Here is a 14313-nt window from a genome sequence, read left to right on the forward strand (position 1 = left end):
TACGCGATACAGGCATAGGAAAACGGATAAAAACTACCTAGGGTTGCTCACAACTATGGTTGTCAACTAGCCAGACTCTAGCGAAGCGAACCAGACCATCAGCCTCGAGCTCAATACAAGCTCGAGTCTATCTCGAGTCGAGCCTATGAGTTGAGCTTTTAAACAGGCCTGTGACTTAGGTGATGTTTAGTTTGTAATTTTTTTTAAAAAAAACATCACATTAAGTTTTTATATATATTTGAAGTATTAAACGTAGTCTTATTATAAAACAAATTTCAGATTTCGGCTGAAAACCACGAGACGAATTTTTTGAGCCTAATTAATCCATCATTAGCATATGTTGGTTACTATAACACTTATGACTAATCACTTTTTAATTAGGCTCAAAAGATTCGTCTCAAGATTTCTTCCGTAACTGTGCAATTAGTTTTTTAATTTATCTATGTTTAATGTTTTGTTTAGGTATCTAAATATTTGATGTGATGTTTTTAGAAAAAAAATTTAGGAACTAAACAAGGCCTTAACTTGACTCGGGAAGATGGGCTTCTTCGTAAACAGACAACCACATGTCTACGTAGGCAGCACTGCCTAAAGTGGTCGCTACAAAATAAGTATTTTTACAAGCGGGCTTATTAAGTAACCCACCTATAAATGTTCTTTTTGCGAAATTAACAACCTTGGGATCATGCTCGAGCTTGGCTCAATAACAGTTTAGTTTGAGTCAAGCTCAATTCAAGTTTAAGACAAAGCCAAGGTCAAATGGCTCGCAGGCCTCGAGTATTTTTACGGTCCTAATCAAAAGACCTTCAAGTGTGAGCTCATCATATATAGTGGTACGGGGATTCTAGGGTGGATCTAGCACAGGGCAGCGGTGGGGATCAAGCCCCACTACCCCATTAAACCCATTGTAGCCCCATGAAGATCCCCATAAATTTTTATGTCAAAATTCGATGGGAATGGGGGTTAAAAGTTATATCTGATTTATTCAGACTCCACTAGCATCGTTGGCTAAGATCATTTTTAAGATGTTTGGAAGAAAAAGACAAATGACATATTTGTGAATAAAAAATAATTTATGAATAAAACTTTTATATGCGTGTTTATAACGATTTAAAAGTCAAAGTTGGAAAATATATTTCGGTGAAAAAACCTCAAAATCAAAGTTCAAAATTTTTAATTTTGAGTTATAACCCAAAGCTAAAGCAAAAGATGACTGCATTCGCCACTGCGGGCACTCTAGGTACACGTACAAAGCAGGGGACGTTGCGTGCTGCTAGGGGTGGGTAGAACGAAAGAACCGAGGGCCAAATTGAAAAAAAAGTTGTAATTAGTTCGGCCTTATCTCTTAGTTAACTAAAGAAGCCTATATACGGTACGCAAAGCCTAATAAAATGTTTGTATGTCTTGTACAGGCATAGCGAAACCCTAATTGCATCCCCACCTCTTTACCCGACTATCCTCCTCGTTCCCTCTCAGAAAGGCACTCACGCGTGCTTTCTTTAACCAAGATTTTTCTCTGATTTTTACTCGGATTTCACGCGCATGTTTTATGAATTACTAAACAATATATTTTTGGTAAAAAGTTTATATATAGAAGTTCATTATCTTGACTTTGTAAAATAGATTTTAACATTGTAGTAGCTATTTTCATCGTTTACACCATTAAGCAGTTATAAAATTAGGTAATCTTTCGTCTTTTATAAAAATATCCAAAAAGCACAGTGTGCCAAAATAGGTTTTGACATGTTGGTTGTGTAGGCTACCACCCGAAATCGGGCTTGGAATCAGGCTACGCCTCGATTCGGCCTCACGTGTTCACGCACCCACGGGCCAAAATCGTTCCTTCCTTAGACATCATGCCACCACACATTAATGAATCTTATATCACGGCGTTCGTCTCCTATCAACCAGCTTTGATGTATGAATTCGACGTAGCTGTATAGGTTTGGCAATATCACATTGGGGATCAGGAACCATCCCTATAGGGGCTTAGAGCATCCTCAACAGCCTATCTATCCCATCCTCTATCCTGAAAATAGAGGATTAAGACTACAATTGAGCTTTAACAGAACGGCTATCATGTCATCCATATTAGGAGAGAGAACATTCATATTTAGATGATCTCTCTCCATTCTCCAAAAAGATATAGAGGATGTCATATATGGATGATCTAGTAGAGTACAAAGAGATGTGAAAGATGAAACTAGTTTAGATGATTATCCAAATGAAAATATAGATGACCAAATTTAGATAAGCTGTTGGGGACGCTATTAATTCTCTCCCCCCATGGGATTCAAGGTCGGGCTTCTGAGAATTTTCAGGGGTGGGGGAGGAGAAAAACCACCAGCGAAGAACCAAAGGCCCCCGGTTCTTTATAAACATGTGAAAATTCAATTTCTGGGCTTTTGGCCCATTTAGCACGTAAGCACCTTCGCCCACCCCACTACCCTGACCAGGCTCTAGCATAGCCGTACCCACATAGGCAGAGCATCATCGCCGCCCCCAGGAGTTCACCACAATCACCCGCGCACACTGCTATCGATGCCCCCAGGACCCAGCCACCGTCCAACCTAGAAGAGGTACACACTGTCGCTGCCTTATTTCCCACACGCGCCCCCGCCACCTTCCCGCGCGGCCATGGGCCCTAGGACGTAGCCGTTGTCCAACCAAAAAGAGGAAAACCCAACCACTGAACCATTCCTATGCTCTCCGATTCACTCAATTTTGGGGCCTTACCAGGCCAGCATTGGGGATCGCATTTATTTCGGGGCCGAGGCCGTTTTTGTCAAACCTGACCTTGACCCACCCTATTTCCAAGCCTAGAGCCACACAAAGTGATCGTGCAATTCAACGGCTCGACAGCCCTGAATATGGACTTAGACCGTAATATGTCGTCGTATGCTCACCCTGTTGATTCGATTCTAGCATGTTTTAATTATATGTAGATTTATTACTGAATTAATTCATTAATATATTATATAATCTAAGCAGAACATAACTAAAATATTCCATAATGTGAAGATAATACCATTTTGCAAAGTAAGTAATGAAATACGAAATCGCAGTAGAAGCACAAGATAAGACCCACGGAACAAATCGACCGGGAAGCGCGGCCCGGCCCATGAAGAAGAAGAAGAGTTTACGGAGCGCGTAAACTAGAGATACTAAAAAAACGTCGTGGAGAATCTGGAGATATACATATAGCCGAACCAACCAGCACTGCCTCTTGCCTAGCCCATCATGGCGAGGCCGAAGGCCCCGACCAGCAGGCCCATCACCGAACGGGCGTCGCTGCCGCTGCCGGCGCCGCCGGTGCTGCCCGTCGACTTCGTCGTGGTGGCCGGCGTCGAGGGCGTGTCCATGCCGGGGTCCGACGGCGTGGCGGGCGTCTCGGTCGACGACGGCGGGGACGTCGACGGGGTGGTGGTGCTGGGGGAAGGGGTGGTGGTGCTGGGGGAAGGGGTGGTGGCGTCCGCCGCGGAGACCGTGACGGCGAGCTTCATGCCGCCGGAGCAGTGGCCGCTGGTGCCGCAGATGAAGTAGCGCGTGCCGGGCTTGGTGAGCGCGATCTTGGTGTTCTGGTCGCTGTACGACTGGATCGAGTTGCTGGCCGAGCACGCGCTGTAGTCCGCGGAGCTCACCTCCGCCACCGTGTGCATCATGCTGTACTGGAACACTGCACGCCACGCCACACACGCGCGTACACCGGTACATGTCACGGTGTGGGCACAAAGAGGACACACACTTGGTCAGGTCTCTGTCAAGTGTCAACCGCAGCAAGAGCAGTACACAACCAATTAATTTAATTATGGGTTACCACGATTGTTCAGTACTATGTGACTGTTTTAACTAGCTGATAGCGGACTACTGTACTATTGTACTGGAACAAATCAATTTATCTACTTCCCTCTGTAAAACAAATCAATTTTTCGGTTTCTGTGTTCAACGTTTGACCATCCATCTTATTTGAAAAATTTTCAGGAAATTAGAAAAAATTAGTCACACGTAAAGTACTATTCATGATTTATCATTTAATAAAAACAAAAATATCAATCACAACAAAAATTTAAATAAGAAGAAAAGTTAAAAATTGTACGTGAAAAGTGAAAATTAGTTATTTTGGGACGGAGGGAGTATGATACTATACACATTTAAAACGATCAGCGGTGGTGCCACACTGCCACGATCCCACCACAACTCTCAAGTTTTTTTTTAAAAAAAAGACAGTACAATATGACTAGCATGTTAGGCATCCTCCACTAACTCTCTCCTTTATATAAAAAATACTTTAAAAACAATATATACGTCAATTAATAAATAATATATACCAAACCAATGTTAATAATAGGTTAATAATTATTTTCTTTAATTAAAATCACATTGCAACATACAACTGATATGTTATATGGTCCAAACATATGTAACATCAATCATCTAGTATAGCTATATATTTAAATATTTGTTTGCTCGCTCTATCTCAAAATAAATATATACCACATATCATCGTAATTAAGTAGCGAGAGCAAAGGAAAGTGGTATTGATAGGTGGGTACTTAGGGAACTCATGGACCAAAGATAGGTAAGAGAATAGAAAGCAATTTATGTTGCGACAAAATTTGAATGGTATATGCTAATTTATTTTTAGGAGAGATGAAATGATTTTATTATTCAATAAAAATATATTATATTTCTTAAACAACAGGTAACCGTTTGTACTCCACGTCTGCACGTATGTGGTATGCATGGGCGGAGCTATGCGGAGCCTAGGGGTTTCCACATACCCGCTTCAGAAAAATATTTTAACTAAAATTTTTTTATTTTAATATCTATCCATACTCTTAATTTAAATTCAGACATCCGTAGCAGTCTAAATCCGATTTAAAACACTGAAAACAAGTGATATGTTTTATTCTAGCTCCACCCCTGTGTTACGTTAGGCTATCGATCGACTACTCGTTAATGTAACTTACCGAGCGAATCGCCAACGCTGAAGGACTTGCCCTTGGCCCAGGTGCCGTAGTCCACACCGCTGGTCCAGCCGGAGGTGTCGCCGACGGTGTAGTCCACGGCGAAGGCCGGCGCACCGGCGGCGAGGAGCAGTACCAGACCTGCAGCTACAAGTCCATGTACTCCAGCCATGGTGACAAACAACGCTGATCAACACGAAATGATTAGACACTCGTAGTACTGAAACTTCACTGAATGAGTGCAACAATGTCTGCAGGTCCACAGGCGATCGATCTGGGTTATATAGGGTTTAGTAAAGCGATGCAGGCACTGCTACTCACTAAAGCGATCTGAATATCCCTAGTTTTTTTTGGGTGCAGTTGGGTTTAGTTGTGCTTGGCACCAACTCTCTCCTCTTTTGCCGCTCCCCTGATTGCCTGAACTCTGTCCGTACATGTTCGGCGCCAATGGCACTGTTTAGTTGTTGTGCACAGGAAATAGTTTAATTAGTGCACTCAATCACTAGTCGTTGCTCATACTTGCCCTGGAGATTAGCTGTCTGCTGTCACACATAATTTATACAACAGCAACTGCAGTTTTCTCATTGCGGTGACTTAACAACAACTGCAGATCAACAGAGAGTAGAAATTTTTTTATTAAATAAACCTTTTTAGTAAGTAATTTTATTAATAAACCATCGGACAAAACTTTTTCAAAATTAAACCTTTTGGCCACGTCATTGTTGGTGGCATGGCGAGACAATGCTGCTACGCCACCGACAATAGCGTGGCAAGCGTTTCGTCATGTTAATGTTAGTGGCGTGGCTAAAAGGTTCATACGGTGAAAACTTTTTTTTCGGAGATTTAGTAATAAAATTATTTATTAAAAATGTTTAAAAAATAAAAAAAATCCAGAGAGTATCTCCTGGGGGTCAAGGAAGGAGTATTTGCTAACAGGACATATGTTGCACCATGGAATCATGGGTAATCAGAGAGCATTGAACTTAACGATTATCGTCAGTACATAACCCTTTTGAATTCTGTAGCAACGAAGAAAAAACATCACAAAATCAGAATACTAGATTGTTATAGTACTATATAAGCGATGTAAATTAAAGTTTTTGAAAAAAAAAGAACAAAAGGCAGAAAGGTGCAACGAAAAGATGTTGATGGCAGAAGTTGGTTGAACCGTTGAACAAACCAGTTAATTTAACAAGTGAATGTATTTTGACCAATATGATTAAGCCCATATTGATTGATAAGCTTTTCCTTGTCAGCAGGTGAGATTAGGCAGGTACTCCACTATATATAAACCATGGATCATAGGGCAATAATTACAACGTGTTCCGGAGGAGGAGGATCATGCATGATAATACTAGTAGATGCATGCTAGCATGAAGTGTTGCTATGTCTAGGCATCCTCCGGAAAGGAGAAAATTATGAGAAATTCATGTGAAAATTTACAAAATCTACAAAATTCTGTGTTAGTGAGCCATAAAAATCTGTAGTTTCATAAAATATGGAAGGTCTGGCCAGTCATTAGTGTTTTGCCTCTGTTTGACCTTTGACCGGAAACCCTGCATCATAGTGTGCAGTTATACGTTGTGTATTTAATTTACGGTTATAATGGGACCTGTTTGTGCTATATTTCTTTAAACGAGCAATTTGTGTTGCTATCGAATTGATTGACTACATTATAAACTTTATATTCCCAACAGTACGTCCTTTCTCTCTCGCTTAATAAATTGGCCGAAGTACGTTTGTTGGCCCAGCGAAAAAACACCATTCATTTACAACTCGAATCGGCCGACAATTAATTTCCTGGTCAATTTATGTAGTCTCTCCGTTCTCTCTATTTTTGTAATGTATGACAGCCGTTTTGACTATTTAGTAATTCCTTTATTTTGTTGTGATGTTTTGTCGATAAAAACTTTAAGGTGATTTATATTTTTTTTGCATATGTGCCAAAGAAAATGAATAAGGCAGATAATTAAATACTCCTTCCGTCCTCAAATATAAGGAAGTCCAAGGTTTAAATTTTATCGCCAATTCTAAGTTAACATACGCTGCTACTACTTATCATATCAATCACATATTATTCAAATTCATATCCATTTTGCTCCAACCACCCTCCACTCTCTATGTTAATGAGGGCCCTACAGTTCTTTTACTACATCCTTAGTTTCTAAAAAAACAACGTATAATACATTATATTTAAGGATAGATGTAGTATACATCTAAGAGTTAATGTCATCGAACATAAAAAATATATTTCATAAACCTCTTTATTTTAAAATTTTTAAAATAAATCACACCAAACTTTATTGCCAAAACTAAACTTTTTGGCATGCCACTCCGACTGTAATGGTAAAATAACACCACCATGCACTTAGTTCGGTAGTACATAAACCTTGCCACAACTAGCATGACCAAATAACATTATCCTGGCAAGAGGAATTCACATGACACTGTCATTTTTCCATGCCAGTTTAGTTGATGTGGCTAAAAGGTTTTGATTTGTAAATAAAATTTAATATAGTTTCAAAACTAGAAAAATAAAATTGTTCATAAAGAATTAAATTTTACTCAAACAAGTATTTTTTTATGACCTTTGTTTTTTATTTAAATAACTTGAGTGAAAATGCACACATGTTTGTTTTGTACTCCTCAAAAGGCCAATTAAATGGTTATAGAAATTCCAAAATATCAAGCATCTTGTAAAATTACAAGGCCAAATTTGATATACATGGTAAGAGAACTGTAATTTACAGTTTGGGTCACCTATTCTTACCAAAGTTTAAGTCTATTAACTTTACCTATGTTACAGTTTAGACTATCCCAACTCTCCTTTTGAAAAGATTGTGCATCGCTAAATTGCAATAAAGATAGAGTTGCCTAGTACAAAGTGAAAAGATTGGACAATGAGTGATCTAAAGTAAAACTTTTGTAATAAAAGGTGGTTCAAATGATAATTTACCCTTTTTAGAAAAAATAGGTACTCTAAATATAGTCAAGTCTGTAATTTTTATTGCAAGATATGTAAATTTAATTTAGTAATATTTGTGAAGTGGTCTATGGAATTGTTATAAATGTTATTAGTTTTTTTAAAAAAATCACGATAATTTGAATGAGCTAGACAAGATGAGCGTATGTGCACTTAGGCTGTCAAAGTGATTTTTCTCCATTTTGAACAATTGAACTCATGTCTCTGGAAGAACATTCTTGAGGCTGAGGGGTTCTTTGGATTGTAGGATTTTCAAACAGAAAATGGACTTTGATCCTTACGATTTGTTCCTAAATAAGTTCTTTGGATCAGATTTGAACTTAATTTAGTAATCAGTTCTTTGGACTGATTAAAAACATAAAATCAACTCAATGTTTAAAATTTAAAATTTGGCTCTATATTATATCCAAGTATGCATCCTGGTCACGAAACAAATACGTTTACATATCCCCATAAAAAAAGGTTTACATATAATTGGTTTTCGACCTTGACGAGCACAAGCTAGCTCTGCGCTTCTGCGCTTGATTGAAACATTTCGTAGTCATACACAAATATATTGTTATCTAGCTCGCGATCGATCGGCAGCAACGCACATCTGCATCTTGATCTACTTGGGAAGAGTGGCCGTGACAAGCAAAGATCCAGCACCGTCTGGCATCACGACGACGAGCCCTTCGTCTCCGGCGGTCACGATGCTGCAGGAGACACGCACGGGCTTGCTGTCCCTGAGGACCAGCTCCTCCAGCCCCAGCTCGCTCCACTGCACAGCTTCCAGCGAGGTGCCGGCGCCACCAGTACCGGACCACGCCTGCGGGCCGTCGTCCGCCGTGCACGTCTCGATGGTAGCCTTCCCGACAAGGCCATCGTCCCCGGCGGCGGGTGCGACGACGACGACGGAAAGCCGCGACGCCCTGGCCGCGCCGAGCGCCCTGCTCGCCTGGTCGACGCATGCCGCGGCGAGCGCGCGGTGGTGGCCGTCCGGCGCGGGCGCCGCCGCGCCGGTCCTGAAGAGCACGGTCTCGGCTGCGCCATCGCCGGCGAAGGAGTCGATCGGGACGGACCTGACGCGCTTGCGGCTGGTCTCCGGGCGCTGGAAGTAGGCCAGGTACTGCACCACCGGGTGTGCGGCGGCCTTGCTCTGCGCCTTCATGCGCGTGTGCGTGCGCGCCCACGACTGGAGGAACCTCGCCAGCGACAGCGGGTCGGCCAGCAGCAGAGCGCAGCTCACGCCGACGGCGTAGCCGCCGTCCCCCTGGAACCTCGTCAGCTGCATACGCACGTCAGAGCACACGAACATCAGGATCCATACGTACAGATGACGAGCTGATTGTTTAGTTGTTTAATTAAAAAAATTGATATATTTATAAATAAAAAATAACGAAGATAGTGTTAAATAAATTATGATAAAAAAGTAAAATCCTCTGATTAATTTTTGGTTTATAATCACTAGCGAAAACGAACATAAAAAGACGGGGCTGGATTTCACGATCGACTAGACACGGCGCATGTCATATACATGGAGCTCGTCCTGCTGCTGCTCCTCGCTGCACGCATTGCCCAACCCATGGCCCCGGACCAGGCGAACCGTGCTGTGGGACGTGGCCGATAACGCGTCTCAGTCATATGGGATATAGAACCGGCTCCTCTAACTCATATCATGGTGGCTAACATATGAGCTCATAAACGATAGATTCATTATCAGCCACTCACGTTTCTCTGACTTATCAGACAAGATGTGTCCATTGGATACAGGGCATTCGCTCGCGTGATCCGTGCGTACTTGTACTTCACACGTATGAACAATGTTTCGTTCTATGTGGGAGTGGAACACTGCAGAAAACTTCGATCTGAAGTTACTCCGTGCATGTCAAACACCTGATCAGAGAATCAGTTGCAGGTTGCAAGTGTCTCGTGCAATTCAAGAGCCAGAGAGGCCGATCTATCTGGATGAGGTAGTTGCTAGCTTTGGAACCGCATGCCTAACGGCGTAATAAACCTTTCCAGCAAGTAGCATCAAGCGAACCCAGCCGAGAGAGGGCAAGTATAAATGCAAGTGCGGAGCTAGAACAAGATACAGATGGATGTCCCTTACTCACTTTTTAATGTTTTGAACCGAGTTTAGATTTACGGATGTCTAAGATTGGATTGAGACATACATGTACGGTAAAAATACATTAACTCTAACTTAAAAAATTTTCTAGACTGGGGAACCGAAAACTCCCCATGGTCACTATAGCTCTGCTCCTGTATAAATGTATACAGCAGTTCTAAGCTAACTATAAGGGGTGTTTAGTTAGGAAAAATTTTTGGGAGAGAGGTCACGTCAACACTTACGGTCACATATTTAAAGTATTAAATATAGTCTAATTACAAAACAAATTTCAGATTTCATCTGAAAACTGCAAGACGAATCTTTTGAGTCTAATTAATCTGTCATTAGCACATGCTGGTTACTGTAGCACTTATGGCTAATCATGTACTGATTAGGCTAAAAAATTCGTCTCGTGATTTTTTCCGTAATTGTGTAATTAGTTTTTATGTTCATGTATATTTAGTTCTTTATTTAGGTGTCTAAAGATTTGATATGATGTTTTTGAGAAAAGTTTTTGGGAAGTAAACAGGGCCTGTGGGGAAGAGAAAGTGAAAAACAAGAATTATCGACTGCACATATAAATATAAGTGAAAAAATTGATATATAAGAAAAATTGTGAACCTAAACTTATAACTAATCCATTTATATATAAATAATCTATTTATTATATGCATTAGTTTTATATAGAATTATAGTGGTTGGCTACACCGTTGAACCAATTAATTAAACTGAGAATTGAAGCATCTTATCTAGAATCTAGTAACCCCACAGACTCCCTGCACACGCATTGAACTGGCACCGAAAACACCAGTACTACTAGTGTTTAGACGGAGGGGCTCAAGATTAGCTGCCATCATAAAGCACAACGCAAAGTTCGTATGAATCTGGCAATAAATTAACAGAACACCGCTTCGTACTAAGGAAATTCGTGTCTGAACTCGGTTGTCGGCCTTGTTAATCCGATGCAAATGAAAAACCGGTCGGTAAATCGGCCAAGTCAAAAGATTTAAACTACAATTAAAATGTTTTGGTAAAATTTATCTGTTTGGTCAGCAACCAAGCGATAAGCATGGTGACCGCATGGTTTTTGAAACCTGCTGGTAAGAACAAAATTGGTCTGAAACTTCATAGGACTCTAGTTTTCGGACGAATGACCCAAAACGGCCTTTCTTTCATGGGGCATCAAAGCTATGAAAGATCGACATCGCTCGCTCTATTCGCAAATATGATTGACGCTCTACTGTCAATAATTTAAGCCATCACATCCTTGTCAAGTTGGTACTAACTCCGGTTCATAACGTAAGCTGTTTGATTTTTTTTTGCAACGTTTGACCATTCAACTTATTTAAAAATTTAGTATAAATATAAAATATAACAAGTCGTGCTTAAAGTTCTTTTGATAATAAAGTAAGTCACAAGTAAAATAAATGATATTTTCATAATTTTTTAAATAAGATAAATGGTCAAGCATTGTAAAAAAAAAGCAAACATCTTACATTATAAAACAGAGAGAATAAAACCTTGTTTAGTTCAGATGACTAACCCACTAGTCCCTCCACTTTGGTCTACTTTAGTCTCTAAAAACCTAAACAGGAGGGACTAAAAGAGACTAAAATTGTATTAGTCTATTAGTCCCTTCCAGAGATACTTATTGAGACTAATCTTTCCTTTAGTCTCTATCTTCTTGCTAGATCGCACCCTTTGTGATTTGTTATTTAATGCACTTTTAGTCTCTTTTAGTCACTCTAAGGACTCTTCAAGGGCTATTTTTTAGTCATACGACTAAAGAACCATGGCCTAAGCAACAACAGACAAATATGTTTGATTAGGTTGGCCCACTTGGCAGTGATGCAACAATTGTCTACCGCTATCATGCGATCGGCGCAACGTAGGTACGACGACGATCGATCGAACAGCCTTAGATTCGATCGAGTGTTCGACAATTCAAAGTAGATAGAGCTTCGGAGGAGAGGAAAGACGAAAGAGAGAGGTCGATCATGCGATCAGTGGTTGTGTTGTTTACCGCCACACGGAAGCACGGATCGCATGCTGGCACGCGCGCATGATGTTTTCGTGCTCGCGCGGGCGATCGGTGAAGAATTAACGGGGATGGCGGCGGGATGGGATGGAATGCTCACCTGCATGAAGAACGGGGGGCACATGTCGGGGTCGTCGGCGTTCACGTCGGTCCACGGCGCCAGCGCGAGCTCCCGGCGAGCCAGGTCCTTGGCGGCGAGGAACTCGTCGAGGGGCGCGTCCACCGTCGCCTGCAGGAGCCGCACGCCGGTGTCGTTCAGCTTCACCTCCCACGACCTGTCAGCGCGGCGCCGGAGCCGACCCGCCATCTCCGGGTGGTCGGCCAGCGCCTCGCTCAGCGACTCCTTCACCCACACCCCGTCCTCCCACGCGCACGGCGCCGCCGCCGCCGCCGCCCCGGCGCGGTAGTAGAGCACCGCGCGGACACGACGCTGCAGCGCCTCCGCGGGGAGCGGTGGCGCCGCCACGGCGACGACGCGCGTCCTCCCGGGCTCCACGACGCGCGTCGGCACGGCCGTCTGCACGGCCTCGATGTGGACGCACTGCGCCGCGGCCGCCGCCGGCGTCGTCGTGGCAGCTGCCATCTGCTTGCGCCGCTCTCCCTCTTGCTTGCCTCGTCCAAGGCAGTGCCACTCCTGCCGGAACGCCCCTACTTATACTCGAATACTTGGACTAGTTGCAGTATAATTATTATATGCACATTGCTGTTGTTTTTATCTGGCTCGATCTGGCGATGGACAAATTAATCATTCTCTTTCATATGGCTTATTAAAAAATTAGCAAGTGTTACAAAAAACTAATCATCTACATATTTATCTTAATTAATCAATCTTAGTAATTTATTATTTAATTTCTTCGCATAATTTCTAATCTCAACTAATAGTAAGTGTTTTCACATTTAATTATATTATATTTCTTAGTTTTTTAAAACAAAATATAAATAACTTATATTAACAGATGGAGCGAGAAATAAGTTTCATGTGCAACCGGATCATCCATGCACTGCCTTTTCAGTGCTTCTAGGCAAGAAAGTAAGGGAAAGCACAAATCCTAGGTGGATAAGAGCTTTAGAGCAAGTTCAATAGTATAGCCCATAACTGGCTTAGTCAATCTAATAGCTAATTATACAATAGTTACCTATAAAATATTAATACATTGTCCTATATATCATATACATGGTGTCTTAAAATCCATATTGCAGCTAACTATAACTGTAAATTAACTTATTTTTTCTCTATTCTCTTATCTTTTTAAAATATACATATGATTTATATAATGTCGAAGCACGCTCTTATAAGAGGAAAAGGTCGGAGGAAAAGCTAGCCAATCTTCCGAAACGAAGACAGTCCGGCAGATGATGAACAGTGCAAATGTGCAATATAAGCGATATCACGTCAGGCAACGGTTTCCATTGATTGGTTAGGTTTGGCGCGGTTGGGGGTTGCATTTACTTGCTTCTGCCTGTTTTCTCTGTTCTCAAAGAAGACCCCCCCACCCCCCCCCCCCCCCCCACCCCCAGCGTTATTGGTTGCCACAAGTTTCTCAAAAGAAAATCTCTTTCCCGAGAAAGAAGCCGTACTAGAAAAGATGTGTTTTGGTTTATGCACCCATCATATTTTCATACTCCCTCCCTTCGTTCCAAAATAAACTAATTTTTTATTTTTTACCTATAATTTTTGACTCTTCGTCTTATTCAAAAAAATTTTATGATTGATATTTTTGTTTTTATTAGATGATAAATCGTGAATAATATTTTACGTGTGACTAATTTTTTTCTAATTTTCTAAAAGTTTTTCAAATAAGATGGATAGTCAAACATTGGACACGAAAACCGAAGAATTGGTTTTTAGGACAGAGGGAGTACACAGGTACGTGGAGAGCCAACGTCCCTGCTACATATGTGTGGGGTCTTTTTGTGACGTGTTTGGTGACAAGGGCAAAACGATGAACACCTGCAAAATATAGACATGCATTTGATTTTTCTAAAAAAAAGATTCAGTCAATTTTCTTTTCCGTTGACTATAATACCATGTTTTTTCTCATCAATTCATGCTACTTATTTAAACATGCCCCGTTTTTATAAAATCTTGAAGAATAAATTATTCTAACCTAAAAATTACATGAAAATGTATTCAAACTAAAATTACTGTTGAAATTAACTAACATTTTACATTTGCAATATGCAATGTAAAAAATTAAGTAAGACAAAATTTGAAATTTTTATATGACTAAAG

General features: G+C 41.1%; 2 protein-coding genes across 2 annotated transcripts; both read right to left on the bottom strand.

Annotated features, from left to right (window-relative positions):
• Nucleotides 1–3022: 3022 nt before the first annotated feature.
• On the bottom strand, nt 3023–5204 carry LOC102714807 (uclacyanin-3). Its single transcript, XM_006647553.2, has 2 exons — nt 4971–5204; nt 3023–3676 (listed from the first exon to the last, which is right to left on the bottom strand). Exons 1-2 carry the CDS (start codon nt 5137–5139, stop codon nt 3231–3233), a joined length of 615 nt encoding a protein of 204 aa, XP_006647616.1. The 5' UTR covers nt 5140–5204; the 3' UTR covers nt 3023–3230.
• Nucleotides 5205–8370: 3166 nt separating this feature from the next.
• On the bottom strand, nt 8371–12716 carry LOC102705051. Its single transcript, XM_040520835.1, has 2 exons — nt 12181–12716; nt 8371–9217 (listed from the first exon to the last, which is right to left on the bottom strand). The coding sequence occupies exons 1-2, from the start codon at nt 12661–12663 to the stop codon at nt 8558–8560; spliced, it is 1143 nt and encodes a 380-aa protein (XP_040376769.1). The 5' UTR covers nt 12664–12716; the 3' UTR covers nt 8371–8557.
• Between the last annotated feature and the right edge of the window lie 1597 nt (nt 12717–14313).

This window comes from Oryza brachyantha, chromosome 2 (genome assembly GCF_000231095.2).
Source record: "Oryza brachyantha chromosome 2, ObraRS2, whole genome shotgun sequence".
NCBI classification, from domain to species: Eukaryota; Viridiplantae; Streptophyta; class Magnoliopsida; order Poales; family Poaceae; genus Oryza; species Oryza brachyantha.